The sequence below is a fragment of the Pipistrellus kuhlii genome, unplaced genomic scaffold (genome assembly GCF_014108245.1).
Source record: "Pipistrellus kuhlii isolate mPipKuh1 unplaced genomic scaffold, mPipKuh1.p scaffold_m20_p_1, whole genome shotgun sequence".
NCBI classification, from domain to species: Eukaryota; Metazoa; Chordata; class Mammalia; order Chiroptera; family Vespertilionidae; genus Pipistrellus; species Pipistrellus kuhlii.
The window spans coordinates 114,793,424-114,819,033 of NW_023425404.1; the positions used below are offsets into that span (position 1 = coordinate 114,793,424).

The window sequence follows — 25,610 nt, forward strand, 5'->3', positions numbered from 1 at the left end:
ATACTTCAGTCTGCTGGGTTGATGCTCTAACCACTGAGAAAAACCAGCCAGGGCCTGCTTGTTGACTTTTGTTCTCTCTCTCTCTCTCTCTCTCTCTCTCTCTCAACCAAATCTCTCTCCCTGCTTCTCTTTGCGAGTCTACAGACCAATCTCTGGAGTTTCATGCTGTCCATCCAGCCTAATAAAAAATACAGCCTCAACCTTCAAAGTCTGCATAATAATCTTATTGGTTCATTGCCAACAGCTAACTGACCCAGATTTTCAGCATCCCAAGTCAGACGGAATTTGGAGTGGGAGAAGGAACTCAGTTGAACCAGCTGGGTCGGATATTCTCCTTTAATCCAATGAGCCATGACTGGAGAATGGGCTGATATGGTGCAGTCAAGCCTCCTTGGGCCTGCCTATGCTGCAAATAACTGTGAATAACAACTTTTAAAAAGAGGATATGGAAAGGGAGAAAAAAGGATATTTTCTAAATAATCTAGAAAATATTTTTTCTTATTGATGTGCATGTATATTCTGAAGTTGTTCAAAATTTTAGTTTTAAGTTGTTGAAAGTAAATTATATACTTAAAGCACACCAAAAATTATATTAAGAATTGATTTCAGACATTTCAAAAGTTTTTTTTATATATATTTTATTGATTTTTCACAGAGAGGAAGAGAGAGGGATAGAGAGTTAGAAATATCAATGAGAGAATCATTGATCAGCTGCCTCTTGCACACCCCCTACTGGGGATGTGCCCACAACCAAGGTACATGCCCTTGACCGGAATTGAACCCAGAACCTTTCAGTCCGCAGGCTGATGCTCTATCCACTGAGCCAAACTGGTCCCAGCCATTTCAAAGTTTTTATTTAGTAACAAATAAAAGGAAATTTTACATCTAGGGATTTACCTAACAAAAAAACAAACTTAGAAATTTTAATAACAACTACCAAGTATTCTTTTCCATTGTGAGATAACTTTAGGTGGACCAAAAAGGACTTTCCTTTTTTTAAAAAAATGATGAAATTGATTAATATTTAGAGAGGGTGATTGGGGGTGGGGAGAGAGAGAGAGAGAGAGAGAGAGATCAATTTGTTGTTCCACTTATTTTGCATTCATTGGTTGAGTCTTGTATGTGCCCCAACTAAGGATCTAATTCTCAACCTTGGCCATCAGGTTGATGCTGTAACCAAGTGAACCACCCAGCCAGAGCCACTTTCCTTATACTTTTTAAGAATCACCTCTTTGTCTCGTCTGTTTTTCTTTATTTTCTTCTTCTTTTTTTTTTTTTAATACATTTTGATTTTTTACAGAGAGGAAGGGAGAGAGATAGAGAGTCAGAAAAGTCAATGAGAGAGAATCATTGACCAGCCACCTCCTACACACCCCCCACTGGGGATGTTCCCCCAACCAACGTACATGCTCTTGACCAGAATCGAACTCAGGACCTTTCAGTCCACAGACCGACGCTCTACCACTGAGCCAAACTGGTTTCGGCTGTTTTTCTTATTGTAAAATAAGTGTTTGGACTAGAACTAAATGATCTTAGTTTGCAGCTTAAAATCTTAATTCCCAAAGAGCTTCAAGTGAGTATATTTTTATGGTAAGCCAGGAGACAGGACAATGGGGGAGGTGAATGGGGAAGAAAAAAAAAAGAAAAAATGAGATAAATCAGTGATGACAGTGTACCCTAAGTGAGGAGTATATATATATACACTCAACTCTCTGTAACTAAGGTTCAATACTATGTATATATGCACACATGTGTGCAAAGTCATACAGAATAAATGGCACAGAAGTTGTAGGTGCATAATTCACATGTTCAAAGCCAAGGAGAGTGCAGCAAGCAGTAATCTTGATACCTTTAGTTACGACACAGTACCATGACCACTATAAAATATGAGCTGAGTATTAAAGAAAGGGAGAAATCTAGTGCCAAGTGAACTGCAGAGAGGACAAGATCATTTGGTATATTAAGTACAGAAACATCATAATATTTTATATCCCTTATATGCAAAATGTGTGAATATAATTTTCTAAAGAGAAAGTATAAAACTTTTATGAAAATCACTAAGTACTTTATAACCCAAAAGTAATAAAGATCATTAATTTATTCCAAACTCCTAAATCAACAATGAGAAAACAAAAGCCTGGTCCCACTGTGGGAGGGATGTGAACTATAAGTCCAATGCTCACCTAACCTCTGTTAAGTCCCTACTCTGGGGGAACAGGGCAACTTGAGGCATCTCCTGGAATTAGTGTCCATTCAGAGTTAGTGCCCAGTAATCCCAGAAAAAATCTGATTATTTCCTTTTTCCTAGTGTACAGTCACCCTGGGAAAAGGCCATAGATCCTTTTGGGGAAGGTTGAAGAAAGATTAATATATAACTTTTGGGCAGTGTGCTGGAGTTCTTCCTTAAGAGGTTGACCTCCCCTTCATGTCAGTATTTCTGGGTCTATAAAGGACATGGAGTCCTGGATTAAGGAGCAATGACTGTCTGTTTTTATGACTCCAGTTAGATTTTTGTTCACTTAACTTAGAAGTATTTTACTTACACAAATCAAGTAAGAATTTAGTAGGCTTCCCATCTACAACTTTTAGGAATAAGATTTCATAGGCAACACCATTGGTCTCTGCAAGTCACACTCTTCTGATTACTGCTTTGACTCTGCTGCCCATAATGGGAACCATGTCCACCTTGACTTTGGCAAATGAGGGTCACCACTTGGCCCCCACCACTCTGTGATCAATTATTCCCATTGCATTGAGCTTTTCCTCTTTAGTTGCAGCAGTTCCAATGATAAGTTCTAGCCTACAGAGATGAGTGATAACAGAACTCTTCAAGGACTATGAGGCTCTCCTCAAAAAGTTATTTCTCACAGTTCTGTTGAAAGATATGGCCTATGAACCCTCCCATGTTGGATGATAAAGCCACTCTACCATCCCACTCTTCCTAAGCTTTTGAATCCTTTCCTCTAGAGCAGTGTTTCCCAAACTTTTGACATATTCTTCTATAATTTTGACATAAACTTCTGTAATTTTCGTAACGCTGAGTACCGCTCGTACTCATGAGAATGTAGAATTAGGTGCAGCTAAGCACGGTGCAGTGCATATCCCCACCAAACTCTTCCCATACCCCTGGGGGTAAGCGTACACACTTTGGGAAACACTGCTCTAGAGTAAACCAATGTAGTCCTGGTATTTCAAATACATGTACTGGGAACCACTTTTTGGTCTATGTCTGAGTCAGCCAAACAAATAAACTGGTAGAGAGCCTTTTTAACTTCCCAAGCTACAATATTAATTGCAATGTTTCTGCTTAGAGGCCCCATATCAGTAAATTGAGTTTGATCTAAATTTATGTACCTTCCACCTTTATCCTACACATTTGATGAACATTTCAATACATATTCTCTGAATTTCTGTATAAATCTGAAAAATCAAGTTGTTCTTCATAATTTTGTATCTCATCCTTAGAGTCCTGCTGGAATTTGAGTCTAGTTGTTGGTTTAGAAGCAGGGAGATGATTAGGGTGGGTCCTAAGAGAATAAATATCTTCTGAGGCAACTACATCAGAGGAAGCATTACAGTTTCCTTAGGCAGTGCAAAGTTAATCTCTTTTGATGGGGTTAGAGGGGTTACCAATTGTACCAGCAAAGAAATTTATCATAATTTAGTAGCTCAAAGTCCCCAGCTTTACCAGATCCACATTCTAATGTTCAGGATCCCATTCCTTTCCAATCAAGGCCCTCACTTTAACAGTAGACACCCTGTGGGGTTGGGAAATTAATTTGCAATTCAACCGCTTGCAAGATGAGATTCTGGGCTTGGCTTTCAGCAATCTCAGCTCTGCAGCTACATGAGAGAAGGGTCTCTCTCAGGGCAGACATAGTAGCTTTCAGGTCATTTATGTAGCACTTGAGCTGGGAATTTGAATCCCTGAGCTCATCCTTTTCTTTCCTCACTTTGTCCAGTGACATTAGAAGCAAACAGCCAATCTCATTATACTCATTAGTTTGACAAACACGTTTAAAGAGGTCATATAGGTGGTCACCCTGAATTGTACCTCCTGTAGGTATTTGGTTACAAGTATCCAGTGATGATATTTTGCATTTGCATATCTCTATCACCACATCATTCATGGACTATCAGTGCTCTTTCCTACTGGAAATAGTCAATAGTGTCTTTAAATCTAATCAGATTAGAAAGCCAATTCCAGAAGCTTGAGAACCAGTTCAGAAAACTCATCTTTAAGATTCTTTGTCTCTAGAACCACTCTCAGTACCAAAATCAGTAATAGGGTCCTCTAGAGAGATAGAATCAACAGAATATGGATGTGTGTATGTATAAATATAAAGATACCAAGTCTCCCTTATGAGAGAGACTCATGTAATTGTGGAGGCATGGCAACTCCAAAATCTGATGGTTAGCTGGCAGCTGAAGACCCAGAGGAGAGTTGCAGTGCATCCAAAGGCAGTCTGCTAGAAGAACTTGCCCAGTGGAGGTCAGTCTTTACCCTATGAAGACCTTTCACTTATTTAATGAAGCTCTCTGAATTATGCAGAATAATCTGCCTCACTCAAGTCCACTGGTTTAAATGATAACTTATTCAAGAAACACCTTCACAGAGTCTGGCCAGTGTAGTTTTGTGGTTGAGCATTGATCTATGAGTCAGAAGGTCATGGTTTGGTCAGGGCACATGCTCTGGTTGCAGGCTGGATCCCTAGTAGGGGGCATGCTAGAGGCAGCTGATCCTGATTTTCTCTTATCATTGATGTTTCTATCTCTCTCTCCCCCTCCTTTCCTCTCTGAAAATAATAAAAATAAATTTTTTAAAACATCTTTACAGACACACCCAGAATTATATTTGAGCAAATATCTGGGCCCTGTGGCTCAGCCAAGTCTATGCATAAAATTAATCATCACACGGTCTTAACTTCCTCAATAAAATGAGGATATATGATGGTGTAATAAATTTTAGGGCTCCTCTGGTTGGAAAAATTTTATATTTTTATAACTTCAATTCTTATTCCCACAGTCTTTTGTGTTTTGTTTTGTTTTTAAATATATTTTATTGATTTTTTACAGAGAGGAAGGGAGGGAGATAGAGAGCCAGAAACGTTGATGAGAGAAACATCGACCAGCCGCCTCCTGCACATCCCCTTACCCAGGGATGTGCCCGCAGCCAATGTATATGCCCTTGACCGGAATCGAACCCCCCGGACCTTTCAGTCCGCAGACTGACGCTCTACCCCTGAGCCAGACCGGTTTCGGCTGTGTGTGTTTTTTTTTAACAAGCAAAGTCATGGTCTTACCTTTGGTCTCTTGAGATGTCAAGGATTTTACTGGATGGTTATAGAAACCAAGTTCCCTGAAATATCTGGTCTGATTGAACACATGTGATGTTTGTTTTTAATTCCTAAGACCCTCAGAGATCTTCTGACCGCATGTATGAAGCCTGGACATTTATCTCCCTAGAAATGGGACTAATGCAAAAGGGAACAGATTTGCTGTACAGACACCAAACAACCCAGGATGCCTTATGGAAGGAGCTTTAAATAGCATGACGATTCTCCAGCAGTGTAGACAAGCAAAGGGCTGAATAACTATTAACATAACCCTCCTTCATGTTCCTGTAGCTTTAAATGGACTATTGACTTCTCTTCTAGTCTTTTTTTCTGTTCAGCCCTGATCTCTTTTTGGCCTCCTGTTCTTTCGATATCCTTTCACTACCCCAACTTCCTGCCTGGAATTTTCCATCCTTTGGCGTTTTCTCTCTTGAGTTGCTTATGTAACTTTACTTTGGTGACTTATTCCATTAGTTCCTCTCTGGACAAGATGATTTCCCTAATCTCCTTTACATCCCAGGGTTCCTGAATTCGTAATTTGGATTCCTGTTGCCTCTTAAAGTCATTTGTGTCAATCATTTCTTAATACAATTTATATTTTTCTACCTATTACTGCTTTCCTTGTGAAAATTTATACTGAATCAAAATGCCATGTGTCCTCAGGAAACTCATTTTTCTCTCCAGTTGAAGTTTACTACTCTGAAAAATGAACATTCTTGATCATTAAGTTGCCTTCTAGCTCTGAAGCTCTTTGGCTGTATTAGTAAATGATCTTGAGGTTTAACAGTCAATGCAGACATAGTCAGCAAATATGAAATTTGGGAAATGCTTCCTCTGTTACTTTCACAGTTGGGTGTTTGTCCTGTTTCTATGTAACAATCATTCAATATTCTCCAACTCACAGGTTTCTTTCTTTCCTTTTTGTTTTTTATTCTCACCTGAGGATATTTTTCCATTGCTTTCTAGAGAGAATGGAAGAAAGAGGGAAGGACAGAGAGAAATATTTATGTGAGAGAAACACATCGGTTGGTTGCCCCCTGCATGAGCCCTGACCAGGGCCTGGCCCAAGGAGGAGACTGCAATCAAGGCACATGTCCTTGACCAGAATTGAACCTGGGGCCATTCACTCAAAGGCCAACAATTTATCCACTGAGCAAAACTGGCTAGGGCTACTTTGTCCTTTTTTTTTTTTTTTTTTTTTTTTTTTTAACTATTTTTGTTTTTCTTTCTTTATAATCTGAGTTGAACTTTTGTTTCCATACAATATGAGACTCCAAGAGCATTGTAATTCATTGCACTCCTTAGATCTTTTGTCTTTGAAAGGAATGTCAATCAATACCAGGGTGTTTGCAAAATATCGGAGTGCAGAAAGAAATATTTATATCTTATTACAGTTATTTTAATATCATCCTTTATAATTATCTTCATTTTATATTTCATAATGTCTATATTAACATGCTAGCAGATACTTACAGAATTGTCTTATGTCTATGTACAGTGTACTTGCTCAAAAGGTTTTTACTGTTTAGGATGTGTGATTAAAGACTTTGGAAGTAAAAACATTTGCTCCTTAATATGTAAAATTATTAGGGTCTTGTATTAGTCAGGGTTCCTTGGCTGTAAGCAACAGTGGCAAGAATTGAAACAACACTGGCTGGCTTGCAAAGTCAAGGGACCACCACCTCCTAAGAAGAGAGCCATAGCAGCCATGGACCTCACATGCAGCCTCACCTGGACTTATCCGTAGAGCCCATCATTGGTTGACTCAGCTCTAATTATCTCCTTCTCTGAGAGTCTCCACTAAAAACTCACACTTCCAAGACAGAGAGCCTAAATGGTCTACCTTTTGTCAGCATCCTTTCATAAATATCTTCTATGAAATATTTTCTGCCACCTGTGTCTATAAATTCAGATACTGAGACATGAATGCTTGTTGAAAAATCCTAATTATGATGACATAACTTTCACACCCAGAAAAAGAAAAAATGTATCATGCGATTAGCCAAAAAGTTATTTTTCTGCCAGAAGCAATGCTTCTGATTTTTTACTTGGTTTGGTTTTATCCTTTACCTTTCCATTTCAATTGTATGATGTTTGAATTCTTAAACTATTTTTATGAATTTGAAACAAAAAATATTCATAAAGAATCAAATATAATTTAATTTTTTGTAAATAATTAGAAACAGTTAGATTATATTTTGGTAAATTTAGAATCAATTTTAAATTAAATTTCTTTTTAAATTCTTTTTTCACTTACATAATTAATTGTATATCAATACCACTATGAAATTCAAGCTTATTCACTTCTACCTTTAAGTTATAGAAAAAGACAAGTTAAAATGTTTAGAATTAAATCTAATTTTTCTGAAAGTAGAATGCCAGAAGTAGAGGTAGAGGATGTCTATTGTGCTGATTTCCTTTCTTCAGATAGTCTGCTAGAAAATATTAAGGGAGAGCCTTTGAGCACAGGTTAGAAAATCTCCTTCGAATTTGAAAAATGATTTAGTGAGGATTTTTTTCTGTCAAATAAATTACTTTAAAGGCAAAATTTGAAGGCCAGAGATGAAACGTCTGTTTAGGACAGGATTTAGATGTAGATGGAGTAGGTCATTAAGGGATGCAATTAATGTAGAACCAAAACATACCACCTGCCTCTTTGCTCAAGTATATTTCCACCAGTGAAATGCCCATTTGGCTGAATTTCATGATAAATGTCAAATGTCATCTTAAAAGAATCAAATATATCCAATTTTAAATTTCTGTTAGTGCCTTTGTTCTATTTGACTTGTCAGATAAACATCAAGAGCTTAAAACAAATATGACACCTGGGAGGTACTTTTCAAAAGAGAAAACCAGAAAGTAAAAGCCTGGGATTTGGATATAACCCTTCAAGTCCAGAGGAGGTCGAGGGAAGCAGCACTGATATAACCAGGCTCCATGTGAAGAGCAGGAGTGTAAAATGGAGGGAGAGAGACCTTCCTCCTAATTTTAAGGGTCAGTTATGATTATGTCCAACCAATGGGAATTGATGGGATGACTTGATTGAACTATTTGGTTGTACCTCTTCATTGAAGTCCTTTGGTTTATATCCCCTCTCCAAGAAAAGAACAAATTCTACTAATGGTGCTGGTTTAAATAGATGCTATTAATTTGAAACTTCCAGTCACCACCTAGGTGAATACCACCATAAAATATTTTCATATTCACCAGAAATTGATAGTGGGCAGAGAGAGGAGGAAGGTAGGAAGCATACCATTCAAATAACAATTACATGCCAAAATATGTAATACAAAGTAAAGAATGTAGAAAGTCAAAAGAAATAGAGGTTAGTATGATAAAAAGCAGATTAAAAGTCAGCATGGCAGACTTAAAACTTGAAATGGGGCTTTAAGGATGTATATGTTTAGATATGAGAAATGAAAAACATGGGGCCATTCTGTATTTTGGCTGTGCAAAAATCTGGACTTGGGAAACTTTAATGTAAAGTTCAAGTCCAGTGGCAGCTTAAGGGAACAGAATTTTAATATTACTTTGTAAGAAAATTTACTGTAATTAGAATCTGTTTACATGAAACATTTTATACAAGTCTTGTCTCTTCCTTCCAGGTGTGTCTGCACAGCTCACTAGCACCTGGCACCGTCGGAACACATCCGTAGGAACACCATTTTGGATGGCTCCTGAGGTCAGATAGAATTTTGAGGGAGACAAATGTCATATGTGATCCTTTCTGTATTTCCTTTTCATGAGTATTCTCTCTCTCTCTCTTTCTCAATACGTGTTTTGGAATAACTCTAGAAGAGACTCTCGGTTGGTTGCTTTTATGTGAGGTTTTTGCATGTGTGAGGAGAAACATGGAAGGTGCTGTGAATGAATATATGAGCAGATGAAGCATTGAGTGAATGAGTGAATCAGAGGAAAAGCCTTAATTTCTCATTAAATTTACTTTTTATTGTTTAGCATGTTTCAATACAAATGATGTTTAGATTCTATTTTTAAATTATAACAGAAATATAATGAAAACCACTGGCTTTATTGAAATCAGATTGAAGTCTGTTAACCTATACAACAGACTTCCCTATGGAGTCACTCTCCTTGGGACTGTGCTCAGCTTTGGTAGATCCTTTTCATTATTAGTTGGGAGGTTGTAGAAAAAGGCCAAAAAGTTAAGGAAAAGTATTCTAGTGTCACATCTCCTCTCTGCAGTCACTGTTAATGCCTGGTCTTTTTAATTATGTTTATCAGAAAACAACACTCTCTCGGCACCCTTCGGAGAAAGCTCTGCTATTTACCTATAATTTCCTAAGGAGTAAAGGGAGGGGAAGTAATTCAAACACTACATTAATATAGCAAAATCTTAGAATTAAATTTGTTTGAGGATTAAATCCTGCTGTACTTTTTCTGTTTGAATACTAATTATTCAAATATTACTTGCAAAAAATTTAAATTGAAAATGTAATAGTAAAATATGGAGAAAGAATAAATTATCTTAAGAAACTTCTTTTTTTATCTTAAGAAACTTTTAAAGACTCCAGTGTATTAAAAAAAAAAACTTTGTAACAGTGAGTAAATCTTAGAATGAAAATAAAAACTATCCTATCTAATATAAAAGTAATATGCAAAATAACCATCACTCCGCTCAAGCCATGCCCACCAGCCATGCCCACCAGTCCATCAAAGTGAGTATGCAAATTAATTCTAACCAAGATGGCTGCAGCCACAGAGAGCAGTTGAGAAGCTTGGGTTTCCCCAGCAAGGGAAGCTAAGCTTTCCACCTGCCTTAGCCAGCCTAGGCTTCCACTCAAGGATATAAAGTTTTAATGATAGAAGATACATAAATCCAAACAGAAATGGCAGCAGCGGGAGTGAGCAGGAGACTTGGCTCTTCTCCAGGCTACTAAGTTTCAATTGTAGAAGGTAAATAAATTCCAGATACCAGGGCCTCTGCTTGGGTCATCAGGGGGCATGGCTGGCCTGCAAACCATCACAGGCCCCTCACCCAGGCTGCCCCACACCTCAAGGGAACCCCACCCTGATCCGGGACACCTTTCAGAGCAAACCAGCTGACCCCCACCCATACACCAGGCCTCTATCCTATCTAATAAAAGAGTAATGTGCAGATTGACCATCACTCCAACACACAAGATAGCTGCCCCACGTGGTCAAAGATCCTGCCTCCATGTGGACATAAGATGGCCACCACAAGATGGCCAACAGGAGAGGGCAGTTTGGTGGCACCAGGTCTGCAGGGGAGGGCAGTTGAGAGAGACTAGGTCTGCAAAGAAGGGCAGGTAGAGGTGATCAACCCTGTAGGGGAGGGCAGTTAGGGGTGGCCAGACCGGCAGAGGAGGAAGCTGGGGACAAACAGGCAGGCAGAGGAGCAGTTTAGACATCAATCAGGCTAGCATGGAAGTTGTTAGGGGTGATCAGGCTGGCAGGCAGAAGCAGTTGGGGCAATCAGGAAGGTAGGCAAGCAGTTGGGAGCCAGCAGTCCTGGATTGTGAAAGGGATGTCTGACTATCCGAAGGGCAGTTTAACATCCCTCAAGGGGGCCCAGATTGGAGAGGGTGCAGGCTGGGCTGAGGGACACCTGTGCATGAATTTCGTGCACCGGACCTCTAGTAATCATATAAGCAAAAACAAAATTGAATAAGAAAATCTCAAATGAGAGTTTTTTTAGTTTGTTCTGATATATTACTAGTTTAAGCAGCTTATATAAAAAAAAACTTTAAACTGAGAAATTAATAAAATATAGCTATAATACCAAGCATTGATTTTATTCACAAATGTAATTATTAGTCTAATAAATACTATAATATATAATCATTATATTATCATATATAATTAATAGTAAATAACTAACAATCTAGCTTTATATTTTTTAATGTTAATTGATAGTAACAAAACCATTATTATATGTTTAAGTTTGTCACTTAGTAAAAAACAATTTGATTAATGGGTCTTGAAATCACTCTGCATAAAAGGAAATATTTTAACCTATCTAAAATTTAATTACCCAAGTACTATGAGTTAATAATTAACATTTATATTTTAAAAATGTTTTTATTGATTTTAGAGAGGTAGGGAGAGAGAGAGAGGTAGGAATATCAATGATGATAGAGAATCATTGATTGGCTACCTCCTGCATGCCCCACACTGGGGATTGAGTGTGCAGCCCAGGTATGTACCCTGATCCTGATTAATAATTAAACCACAATCTCCTGGTTCAGAGGACTAAGCTCAATCACTAAGTTATGAAGGCAGGCTAAAATTTACACTTCTTAATGTGCAATTACTAGACAGTCAGACAAGTTTATTCAGTCTGTTCTCTGTATCTATGAGTCTTTATATTTTGTTTATTTGTTTATATTGTTCTTTAGATTCCACATATAAGTGAAATCTTATGGTATTTGTCTTTCTTGGACTAACATATTTCAGTTAGCATAATACTATCTATGTCCATCCATGCTATCACTAATGGTAATATTTCATTCTTTTTTTATGGCTTAGTAATATTCCATTTTACATTGAACATGAATTTTTTGTTGTTATTATTAATCTTCACCCAAGGATATTTTTTTCCATTGGCTTTTAGAGAGAGAGAGAAAGTAAGGGAGGAGGAGAGACACAGAGAGATACACTGATAAGTTGCCTTCTGCACATGCCCCAACCAGAGCCAGGGATCAAGATGAAACTGAGGTACATGCCCTTGACTGGAATCAAACCCAGGACCCTTCAATTTGTGGACCGGTGCTCTAACCATTGAGCAAACCAGCGAGGGATGCACATGAATTTTTAATACAAAACTTGGGACTCATGCTTTTTTCTGGTACATTAGGCTATGCTTTCTCATTTTAGCATTTCACCCTCCTGTGATATTAAAAATACATTGGTGGGATAAGAAGTGCTGTGTAAAATGTTGTCCTCATCATTATCCTTGCTCTAAGTAGGTAAGCTATATATTTTCTCTATATATAGAGAGAGTAGAGATAGATGTATAGTTATCTATATATCTACACACACACACACACACACACACACACACACACACACACATATATATGTGTATATACACACACAGTATGTATACTAATAAAAGGGTAATATGCTAATTAGACTAGGAGACCTTCCTGGAGACCTCCCGGATGTCCTTTCGAACAAAGCCATTGTGGCTGGGCTGAGGCAGAGGTGGTTAGGGGCAGCAATCAGGTCAGGAGGGGAGGGCAGTTGGGGGTGATCAGGCTGGTAGAGGGGCCAGTTGAGGGTGAGCAGGCCAGCAAGGGGGGAGCAGTTGGGGGCAATAAGGCCAGCAGGGGGGGGTTGGGGGTGATCAGGCTGGTGGAGGGCCCAGTTGAGGGTGAGCAGGCCAGCAAGGGGAAGCAGTTGGGGGCAATCAGGCCAGCAGGGGGGACAATTGGGGGCTATCAGGCCAGTAAGGGGGACAGTTGGGGGTGAGCAGGCCCACAGGCAGAGTGGTTAGGGGCAATCAGGCAGGCAGGCAGATGAGCAGTTAGGAGCCAGTGGTCCGGATTGCAAGAGGGATGTCCTGACTGCTGGTTGTAGGATCAGGTCTAAACCAGCAGTCGGACATCTCCCGAGGGGTCCAGGCTGAGGGACACACACCCCCTGCATGAATTTTGTGCATTGGGCCACTAGTATATACACTGAGTGGCCAGATTATTATGATCTCTGAATGCATAATCATCTGGCCACTCAGTATATCCTATATAATAAAAAGCTAATATGCAAATTGTCTCATTGACCAGGAGTTGGACCAGCAGGCAGGCGGGCCAACTGCCCCATGTCCCCTCCCCCTGGCCAGGCTGGTCGGACCCCACCCATGTGCAAATTCATGCACTGGGCCTCTAATATATAAATATAAATACACACACACACACACACACACACACACACACACTCAGTGGCCAGATTATTATGCACTCAGAGATCATAATAGTCTGTCCACTCAGTGTGTGTGTGTGTGTGTGTGTGTGTGTGTGTGTGTGTGTGTGTATACATATAATTTATCCACACAGACAGGTACTAAGAATAAAATTGATTATGGCCTTCTCATCTATTTACCCAACCCAACAGCATACATTTGCTTCTATATTCTTCCTCTATCCTGTCTTCTTGCCTCCTTCTTGGAGGAACTTTTGTCCTAGATGTTGTATTTATCATTGCCTTCCTTTTATTTTTTAATCACGCTCATATGTTTATATTTAAACTTTTTTCTGTTCTTACTGTTAGTATCAGGTATGAATAAAGATATATTTATGAAAGAGTCACCCTTCCTGGATGAAATGTGTGTAAATGCTACCAAGTAAACTGCACTGTGCCAACAGGGGGATATTTTAATGTGTTAAGCCTGATGTTAAATAGAGTTAGACAGATGAAATATTGTTCCAGACAGGGCCTTAGATTTCTTTTGCTCGATGTATCATTTCAAAGTACTGTAGTTAAATGATAAACTGTAATCTGCCATCATCCCCAAATCATTTTTATTTGTCTTATCAGTTAGAATTCACAAAATGTAAAAATTTTTAAAAATTTGCATATTTAAAAATAAATTCTGAAGTAAGTATTTAGTAAGTATTCTCTGTAATACTATTTTATAATATTGCAAAAAATCTTATTTTTTTCTTATTTCTCTATTACATCTTTTGATTAATTAAACTTTTAAAAACCTAACTGTAGTTTTATAGTTTAGAATGTTCCCAGGTATTGATAAATCTTTACCAATGTTTATTTTTTATGTAGTATTTTTTCTTTTATTAATGGTGTAAACCTTATTGCATTCCTTCAAACTTGTCTCATTCCTCCCTTGCCTTCCAGTTATCAGGAAAGATCGAGGCCATTTATTTAGACAGCTCTCAAGCTTATTTTTAATTCACTAAGATATGTTCTTTATCTTGCCACAATGAATGACTTCATTCACTAATCAGATGTTCACTGAGCAATAGGGATTGCACAATCTTTAGAATCCCTTCTCTTTCCATTTGGGACACTCTCTTTGCCCTTTCTGTTTGACATTTTCAAAAATATTTCTTCTCATAGGCTTCTTCCCTTATGTTTGCAAACCTGTGTTTGCTAAAGTATTCCCTGTCCTCAGAATGAAACTACTACTACTAATAACAGTTTAAGCTTTTACTCTCCCAAGTTACTGGCTTTTTTTAAAATATGTTTTATTGATTTTTTTACAGAGAGGAAGGGAGAGGGATAGAGAGCTAGAAACGTCAATGAGAGAGAAACATCGACCAGCTGCCTTTTGCACACCCCCTACCGGGGATGTGGCCGCAACCAATGTACATGCCCTTGACCGGAATCGAACCTGGGACCTTTCAGTCCACAGACTGACACTCTACTGCTGAGCCAAACTGGTTTCGGCCCAAGTTACTGGCTTTACTTGTAGCTATCAGACTTCATCAGCTTGAACACTTACTCATTATTCTAAAATCTTACTACATGCTTGTTAAAGTCACAAACTTCACTTTTTTCTTTCTTTCATTTTCTGCTAGGTGATTGCATGTGAACAGCAGTTGGATACCACTTACGATGCCAGGTGTGACACCTGGTCCCTGGGGATCACGGCCATTGAATTAGGGGATGGAGACCCTCCACTGGCCGACCTGCATCCCATGCGAGCACTCTTCAAAATACCAAGGTCAGTGGGTTCTAACACTCTGCCCATTGTCTGTAGCCCATTTTCTTCCTCTAGCTACGGAGTGCTCATCATTCTCATCATGCTCATCATGGAGATACTCAGATATATTTCAGCAAGTTGGGGGCAAAGTGGCCTGGACTATCATTTTGCTTCTTTAAGATATTGTGTTTATTTAATAGTTTTGTTTTATTGGTCTGTTTAAGTAGAAGAGTTTTCTCTTAATATTTGGTATGCTTTTTTTTCTTGTAAGAATTTGGTATCAGAAAAAGCAGTTCCTCCCAGACTTTCTCCACTCCCACGTTAGTCAGTGAGGCACCCTAGTCCACAGTCAATGCAACAGTGATTTGCTTCTCTTCACTCTATCGATCTAGTTATTTCACTGTTTGCTAAGACTTCTCTTTGTTTAGGATTTTAAAATAACATTAAGAAAATTATAAATAAAATTTACTGGTAAAATAATAATTATTTAAAATATGTTAATGTTTGAATATATGAACATTAAACAGTAGACCTAGAAGAATAATCTCTTTGGAGCCATGAAAGAGATTATATATCTATATCTATGTAGACCCCTCCCCTTCAGTGTGTATATTGACAAACGTCCCCCTGCTTTTTCTATTACTAAACACTGTTTTATATATTTGGTTAGTTCCTATATAGTTCAGAAAACTGATATGAAAAGATTGCCTATATTCAGTACAGATATAATATCTTCTGAAGACTTTCTTAAGGATTTTTCCTGGTACCTTAATTCTAATGGAATGGCAGGGGTCCAGGGCAGAGTGGTAGGTGGTATGTTATAGTTTGTTAGCACATTTTCTGTTCAATTCTCTGGTCCCAACACCTATAGAACATATAATCATATGTACAAAGTCTTGGGGGTTGGTTTTTTAGTCCTAAGAATTCATGCCAATATTTCATATTCATTTCCAAATGTATCCTTTTGGAATATTGTGCATGTAATTAAATTAGTATAGCACCAAATATTTGACTTTATGATGTTACTTTTGAATTTCCTGTCCTATCTATAGGTTCTGAATGAAAAAACATAGCAATATATTTTTAGGCCTGATTGTTTATAAAACATGTAACTTATTTGGTAAGTGGAGAAACAAGATTACAGAAAAGAACAGAAAACCTGCTCTATACCATCTCTAAGATATGTCATTACATTTGAGGAAAACAGAAAAAAAAATCTATATTTCCTAACTCCTACTATGTAACATGAAGCACTGTATTTTCTGACCATTTTAATGACCATAGTTAGCCCAGTGTTATTACTTTTGGTGGTGTTGCTACGTGGAGGAGTGATGACAAAAGTTGATAACATGTACCCATGAGCAAGGCACTTATGGAAACTACCTCATCTTAGTTATTTCTTACTGCTGTTACAGAATATCCCCAAAATGGACCTCTAAGAAATCCTACTGACTCTAGAAACAATTATGAAAGTGGGATCTGAAAAGGTGCCCAGTTCTTAGTGCTCTAAAATCACCCAAACTCTTATCTTGAGCAAGCCAATAGATTGCTTACTAAGAAATTTTTCAGGAGGACAAGAAACAAAGCAAGATTGTTGGAGGAAAGAATTACTTCTTTTAATGTGAAATCAGCAATCTCCAAATAGTCCAGAGGATTGTAAAATGAGTTTTAGGGGTGAGCCAGGGTAGATGAGTAGCTGCACTTTTCTTTAATCAGACTGTATATTCATTTCATTATAAGCTATTCAAGGAGTAATGCAGGACTGAAGACAAGAGGTTTCCATCCCACTACTGAAAACAAAGAGCTGTTAGAATTAACATAAAGTGGTACTTTAGCCAATGCAACCCTCATGGTTGATAAATGTTGCTTGATTACAGCGTTAGCTCAGCCTCATTTTCAAGTCAAATTCTTTTGTATTCATGAACATGTCGAAGAAGAAAAGATTTGTTCAGCTTAAAAATTAAAATAATTAATAACAAAATCTTTTAAGCAGCATTCAGAGCTTTATAGCTAATCATATTTTTCAGTTCCTTACTCTTATAGCACTATCTCTGGCCACGTATTCACTAACAACAGAACTCATGAAGACATTGTCCTGTGCCCCTCTCTGATGAAATTTCCTCCATCTCCTGAACAACTCAACTCCTCTCAGGTCACCTCTGTGTACTCTAGACATTCCTCAGAGACTTCGGCAAAGCTCAAAGCAAAATTTTTTTCCTAGTATTTCTTGTTTCTATTCTGCTCAGTATTGATGTTTTCCCCTATGGCTGTTAGCTAAAAGCAAGAAGGTTCTTGAAAAGAGAAAAAATTATCAGTTAGAAAAATTGGGTCATCTATTAAATGCTTTCAGAGAAACAAGAAACCTGTCATTTTATATAAAGAATGATTAATAACTAATTTATCTGCCTTCGAATTGAAAAATTATGTGTATTATGCTTGGTTTTACCCAGGAAGACCTGTGAGGGTAGTATTGGATTAGTCCAGTTCTGCCCCTAAGTTTGCATTGACTGACAGGTGTGTCTAATTTAACCTTAATTATTATTTTTCTAGGAATCCACCCCCCAAACTAAGGCAGCCTGAGATATGGTCAGCAGAATTCAATGATTTTATTAGCAAGTGAGTAACAAGATAGTCTTTTTTTTTTTTTAAAATCAAAGAAACATCATCTTGCTAACTTTGAAATGTGCCTTTTTGAACAATTCCTTCATACTTCCTCCTTACATTTTATTCATTAAACTAGAGGCCCAGTGCATGAAAATTCATGCACTTGGTGGCGGGGGGGGGGGGGGGGGGGTTCCCTCAGGCTGGTCTGCCTTATCTCATAGTCTGGGAGCCCTCAGAGGATGTCCTACTGATGGCTTAGGTCCATTTCCCATGGGCCTCCCACACACCTTGGCTCAGGGCTGCCTGAGTCCTGGGCCTTGCAGCTACAGGAGCCCCTGTGCCCTACTGCACTGCGAGAGCTGTCCCACTGCACCAAGAGAGCTGCTGCTCAAAAGCCAGGGGAAAAGACTGACTGCTACTCAATGCACCTCATGATGATGGGTCATTTGGTCGTTCTGGTCATCATGACACTGGCTATATATATATATTTTATATATATATATATATATATATATATATATATATATATATATCCCCAGAGGTTTCTACTATCTTTATCAAGACAAGCATTTGTTGTGTCTTCAGAGAATTCATTGTTGCCCAAACAATGACCTCAGGGCCCTGTTGATTCATTTATTGGTAATAAGTTCTGCAGACTTTGCATCATCCACTAACACATTCTTCTGTCTACCTGCCTTTAAGTAGCTGTATCCTCAGATTTCCCACCTGCTCACTCACCATCTATTTGGTCTGTTATTTAACCCTTCACTTTATCATTAATTCTTATCATAATCAGGTAATATTTATTATAGTTGGTGAATCCCATAATTATATAGATAAAATGCTTATACATTTGAAATTCAGAGAACATTTTTAATTTAATGCATACTTAGCTCAAGTGCAGTACCTTCAGACAGTTGACCAGACACCATGAGTTCAGACATTTCTAAATATTTATCCCACAGACTCTGTTTTCACAATTTTTATTATGACTTCACCTTAGAAAATAAGGATAAGAGATGACCCTAGGTTGTAAATGGAAGAGAAGGGTCATTAAGATTTGGTGTCATACTCCACTCCAAAAATGTAGAGAGGAAAAAGAAAGTAGAGGAACCAGTCAAACCCATCCATAACTGCCATCACTGGTTTCCTACCAAGAATATCTGCTTATTATTACAAAGACAGGTGCATAGATTTAAGTGTTGTGGAAACCTAAAAAGAATTGATAATAGTTTTTTTTTCTTACTTTTCACTTAACCAGTCATTACTTGAGTATGTATTATGCACTAGAGAATATTTAATAAACTGCAATAGAATTTCTATAAATCTCATGAGAACCATTGGTAACTCTGAAGGTCTCCCCGAGATTCATAATTATACCTATGTTTGCAGTTCTTTCCATGCAAATCCTGAATGGAACCTGGTGAGGTGACTGACATATTTCATACAAGTTTACCTATGAGAATCATTTACGGATTTCGTCCGGGCAGTTAATTTTCTGCTTTGTATGCTCTAATTGTAGGGTGTTTGTCTTCCTTTTGTAATATTGGCACTTTCATTTCACTACCTTCTTAGAGGTCTTTTTCCCTACCTAGACAGAAAGTAACTCCAGGGCACTGAATGTGCCTTACCTGCCACTGTAACTCCAGTGTCTTAGCAAAGTGCTTGCTATACATCAGATATTTTATGACGTTTTATTTGAATAAAATAATTTTATATGTGACTAAGTGCAATACAAGTGCTGCAGGTGTCAGAAATCATCAGTCTGCTAAGCTAAATGAAAACTCTGGTTTGTACTTTTTGATGTCTTAATTCTTATTCTTTAGCATATTTTATTTAGCATACCTGAGAAATATTTTTTTGGTTAAGCTGAGTAAAAAAAAAAAAAAAAAAAAAAAAAAAAAAAAAAAAAAAAAAAAAAAAAAAAAAAAAAAGCCAAATTATCATTTCAGGAAGATCAATAATACAGATTAGCAATGGCACTCTTGAAATCAAGGCATAGATTCTCTTTCTTTTTTCCTTTTTCTATATCCCCAGATGACAGCCCAACTCTGACCAGTTTTCTCATAACCATAGATGATCAGAAGCTCAGGGTTGGAAGAGTATTGTGAATTTACATAGCCCATTATTATAGTAGTAGAATAAATCCTTTTCAAACATGTCCACTGAGCAGTCATCCAATCAGTAGACACCCCTAATAAAAATAATCATACTTCCCAATGCTGCCCATTCTATCTTTGAGAAACCTCACTGTTGAAAGTTCTTCTATATATATATATATATATATATATATATATATATATATATATATATAAATATATATATATATTTGTGTGTGTGTGTGTGTATATGTGTGTGTGTTCATTTTTAAATATATTTTTATTGTTGAAAATATTATAGATATCTCCCATTTCCTCTCCTTTCCCCCTTCTCTCTAAGCTCCTATTACCCCTCCCCAGATTTTCACTACCATGTTGTCCTTGTCCATGGGCTATGCAAAGGGATCTCTTACCCTTTGGGGCAGCATGGATGGGCCTGGAAAATATTATGTGAAGTGAAATAAGCCAAATTTAGTGAGATCATGTGAAAGACAAATATCACATGATCTCACTTATTTGTGGAATCTAATGAACAAAATGAATTGACCAACAAAAGAAGACCTGAAGCAGGGAGGCATGGGACAGACATACCTCCAGGTAGGGTTGGGTGGACAAGAAGAAATAAACCAAAGAAAGTTCTTTCTTATATTAACCTGAAATCTGTTTCTCTCTTAATTCTACCAATCCATCTGTCTTTTTTTTTTGTCCCCTATAATCACTGAGAACCATCTAATCTCTCTTTCAAATATATGAAGACAGCATCACAGCTGACTGAACATCCTAAGTTTGTTCCAATGATACTCCTATGATGTTGCCTAAGTGCTCTCACGCCCCACCTCCTCTCTTATGACTCTGCTCTGGGCGAACTTCTCAAGAAGTGTGACTGATCTACATTAGCCTTCTCAAATGGGTTAGCCATTTTATCACCTAGAAAGAATTACATCAATGAGAAGCCTTTAGAAGCATTAGTGAGGGAAACTGAAAAGTTTGTTTTAATTTCAGATAAGCATTAAAACTGTAATGTCTTCATTGTTATTTATTTTTAGCTAGTGACATATAAAGGAGACTTCATAGTGGAGACTGAATTTAATTCTCACTATGCTTGCGGGGAGACTAGGGGAGTAGTATTTAGTAGCTTAATCACAGATGTGTGCATTTTCACAAATATTCATTTTGTCCAATTGCACTTTAACGTTTGTTTAGATGTTCTTGAGACTTGGTCTGAGAAATTATGAGGAACATTATTCTCTTATGTTCAAATAGTTTTAGGAATGTGAATCATACTTTATAAAAACTTACCTAATAATTGCATGTTCTTTTTTGCCAGTGCAGGTGCTTGACTAAAGATTATGAAAAGCGTCCAACAGTGTCAGATCTTCTGCAGCATAAATTCATTACTCAAATTGAGGGCAAAGATGTGATGTTGCAAAAACAACTCATGGAATTCATTGACATTTATCAGTGCATGGGAGGCACAGAAAAGGCCAGGTAATCGAATAACATCTTAACTTTAAAAGCTCAAGGACCCTCTAAAGACTGAACAGTTTTATAAGGAAATAGTTAAGGTGGGAAAAGTACTTACATGCCATGGTTGTGGTTTAGAGCTCAGGGGCACTTACATGGAAAGTGATGTTAGAAGTTGAGTTGCATCCAAAATTGGTAAAATTACTGGCAGCATTTTTACAAAAACTTCATCAAAACAAAAAATGTAAACTTCAATAAGTGACTAGTATTAGTGTAAATTTTTATGTATTTTCTGCTCCTCTGTAAAGTAAGATATCTTGGAATTGAGATTTAAGAACATAAAATTTGATTTTTTTGATACTATTATTTGTTAGTATCATTTTCCTTGGTTGAATTATATTTAAAAATAATTAATATATTTATTTATATTTCTTGTTTGGATTTATAAAAATCTATGTATTAAAATATTGCCATATTTTTATTTATTATAGATAGTATATGTGTTTATTTTAGGAAATTTAAAAGATACGAAGAAATATAGAACATAAAATCAATCTATAACCTTATAATATCTTATGAACAGAAATATATTTTTAAAAAGTTGAGTAATAGTTTTGTGTTTTGGAGACTGCCTTCTTTCACTGATATTTCATGCCATTAAATATCCTTCTACCAAAAAAATTTAATGCCTGCACAACATGCTATTGCACAACTGATGTAAATAACCCTCTATTATTAGACATTTAAGTTGTTGCTGGTTGCTTTTATTCTAGTAAGTAACACCATACTGAAAAGAGCTGTACCTGAATCTCTTATTGTTTCTTTAAGATAAATTACTGTAGATGGTATTGTTAAGTCAAAGAGTAGTCATTTGTCATTTAAATTCATTCTTGAGAATCCTATTAGTCTCATCTCAGAAGCCTATCACTATTTAGGGAGTTGGGTCATGACTTCAAAGACAATTATATTTGAATTCCTTTTGCAGTTTTACATATTTAATTTATGTTTTCTTCATGCCTACTGTATGCAGGACATTGTATGAGGACTTTATTTCTATTACCCCATGAGCTTTTACAACAATCCTGAGAGGAATGTTTCGATATTCTGTTTTCACAGTTGAGAAGAACTGAGGTTTGAAAGAACTCATTAACTTGTATGAGGCTGTAGAAGTAATGAATGACTTAGCAGGATTTCAAATCCTGATCCCAAAGCCCAAGCTTTATTGACATCAGAGTAAATGGCCTAATGGTTGTGGAAGATTTGGGGAGATATTATCCTTGCCTATGTGAGCTAACAACTTTGCTGGCTGGAGAGACAGAACTAATATACATGTAATGAGAAGAAAAAAAAAATTAAAGTTATGAGTGGAATAGAGTGCCAAAAAGAAAGAAGCAGGCATGGGGTTTATAGCAAAGAGGTGGTCTTTGGCTCATACATGCTCACATTGTTATCCTTGTGTAAATACAGTTTTACAGTCTGCCACAGTCCCATCTTTCTCAAAACAAGCAGACGACAAAGAGGAACTGAAGTATACCAGCATTGTATAGGGTGTTCAATATCAAGAACTCTGAGAGATCTGAGATTTTACCCTACTTGAAAGCTAGTAAGTTGATTTGCCAGTTTCGTGAAGGCTAGAAGAAGGTATGAGATTCCTGGATCAGAGACAAAGGACTTTTAAGTCAGCAGCATGGGTTTTATGTTCATGTTTGTTGTCCTTGCTCAACAAGTCAGAGGGGTGTTGGCCTAAGTAGGTACAGTGGGTTTGCCTCATAGTTGAGGCACCCTAAGCATGAGAAACTAGTCTTTTAAGGAGTCTGCTAGCAAACGAGTCCAAGCTTATCCCTGGAGCAAACATTATCTAAACTTCCATCTTTTTTGGAGGGAAATACATCTTTGGATCATAATCCTGGCACTCTGAATTCTAGTGATGAAATTTTTTGAAAACTGCTATATTTTTTGGCACTGTGTTAGACTCAATACCTCTGTTTCTGAATCACAAAATTTAGTCTTATTTATCCAACTAAGAACTCAGGATATGCTTTCAATATGAGGACTCATGTCTTACTCAATTATGGGACATTTTTAGTCATATTTTAAAATATTGATCTTTTTTTTTTTACTTTTTTACTTAAAAGAGGTAAATATTGGAATGTCCTACTTTACATATTTTGGAATTTCTTTTTCATGTTGTCATCCATGATTAATCTCTGCTGCATTTTGGATGATTTCTTCAGAATTGTTTCCCAATTCACTAATTTTCTCTTAGACTGGTATAAATTTACTAGAGGCCCAGTACTCGAAAATCATGTACTTGGTGGCTCATGCAGTATTCTGTCATTGTGATCTCCCCTCTTCTTTATCTTCTTCAACATAAACTCTGGAACCATATCTTCAAATGTCAGCATCCTTCAGAAGCCTTTCTCCCAAACCCCAAGTTCACATTCGCATGTTTCCATCTAGGGTCTTCAGCACTTTTCATACTTCAAAGTCAGACAGACCTGCAATGAACTCCTCATCCTTCTGTGTACTGGCCCTGCCATGCACTAGTTTTGTGATTTGGGGCAAGTGACTAAATCTCTCTGAGACCTGGCTAACTCTTGTCTGTGAAATAGGAACGCTACTGAGACTTATCCCATACAGTTTTGCGGATAAATGAAATGCCCTAAAAAGCAGAAAGCTCAATCCTAGTTTAGAGTTAGAAACGCCATCACTTTCTGGATAGTTACATGCATCTATGTTTTGTGAATCTTATTAATCTTTGTAAATCCCATATACTGAGTCCAGTGCCTTGCCTGACAATAAATATACATTGTCTTGAATTGAAGAGTCTGGATTGCGATCAGAAGTAGAAAACCCTCATCTGGCTTTTTATGTTCAGTAGGTACAGTTAAGAGCATATTTGACTATTACTTAACTGATATTAATTGTTGAAGCAACTAACGTGAATTTTTGTTTTTTAGAGAAGGGTTTAAATGTCTTTTGTAGAGAAAACTTGTATTTTAACAATTCCTCTTTTTGTAATTCTTCTGCTGAGTTAGTGGCAGAAACAAGAGGACTTGAGCGGGGGCGGCGGGGGTGGGGGGGAGAAAGTGGCGACTAAGGGGGTGGAAAGATGATAACATTTACATTGGTTTCTCATTTGTTCCTAAAACCATCTTTGTGAAGTCACATGATGTGCACCCTGGTCCTTCTTTTAGGATAGCACCATTGAGGTGCAGGGTGCTATTGCAGAACCAAGACTGCCCAGTATCTCAATTTCATCTCTGTGATGTTTCTTGAAATTTAGTTATTCATTCAGCAATATAACCCAACTAATACCCTGAGGTAATCATAGGTTCTAGAGATGTTTTACTAGAGAAATAACAGTTTAAAGGGATTTGGTCATGCCATTATCTCACACCCCTTATAACCAACACATGTAGTTCTGCAGCTTAGATGGCAAGGCTGGCTCTTGCAAGAGAATATTGTCTTTTCTGTTTGAAGCCCCCTCATATGGGGCTCCAACTCTAATTATCCCTCTATTTTTGCCATTGATCTAACACAATAATTCATATGCTCCCACTTCAACGATATCTTTGCCTTCTTCAGTCCATCACTTTTCTCAGATAGTAGCAGATTGAGTTTTGAAACATGCATTGATCCTCTTTGCTTATTAATTCTTTTGAATGAATAATGAATATTAACTTATTTATAAAAGCAACCCTTACTTGTTATTTAAAAATCAAATCAGTACATAAACAAGAAGCTTTAGAAAATTACCCAAAAACCCTGCACTATGGGGAAGAAAACACAGCATAAACATATTTTCCCCTTATCTACAGGGGATACATTCCAAGACCCCCCGGTGGATGCCTGAAACCTTGGCTAGTATTGAACCCTATATGCACTATGCTTTTTCCTACACATACATACCTATGATAAAGTGTCATTTATAGGTTAGGCACAGTGAAAGATGAACAGCAATAACTAATAGTAAAATAGAATAATCATAAAAATATAGTATAATAAAAGTTATGTGAATGTGACATTATTAAGTAAAATAAGGGTTACCATAAGACTATGGCAATCGGTCTGATAACTCAAAGGGCTGCTGAGTGACTCAAGGGCAGGGAGCATACACAGTGTGACACACTGGACCAGGGAATGAGTCAGGTCCGGGCAGGTCAGTGTGAGATTTCATCATGATGCTCAGAATGACACACAGTTTAAAAGTTTTGAATTGTTTGCTTCTGGAATTTGGACTGTGGCTGACTATGTAGCTGGAACTGCAGAAAGCAAAACTGAGGATGGGGGGAGTACAGTAAATGCTATTTTAAATGAACATTTACTCAAACTTAACAGAAGAAAAAGAGACTAAAGAGAAAATGAATACATTGCTGGAGTTAAGATATATTTTTATTTTACTTCGTGTCAAGAGTTTTTGGCTTTTGCTGGATTTTAAAAAGCTAGATTCATTTTGATTCAGAT

At 37.3% G+C, this 25,610-nt stretch overlaps 1 protein-coding gene across 1 annotated transcript in view; it reads left to right on the plus strand.

The window, feature by feature from the left end:
- MYO3A (myosin IIIA) overlaps window positions 1-25,610 on the plus strand; it is a 184,033-nt gene that overhangs the window by 41,836 nt on the left and 116,587 nt on the right. The window contains exons 6-9 of the mRNA XM_036460222.2: window positions 8,942-9,018; window positions 14,852-14,997; window positions 17,527-17,592; window positions 21,012-21,167. Of these exons, the coding sequence (XP_036316115.1) occupies window positions 8,942-9,018; window positions 14,852-14,997; window positions 17,527-17,592; window positions 21,012-21,167 (445 nt within the window). The remainder of the gene's footprint in view (window positions 1-8,941; window positions 9,019-14,851; window positions 14,998-17,526; window positions 17,593-21,011; window positions 21,168-25,610) is intronic.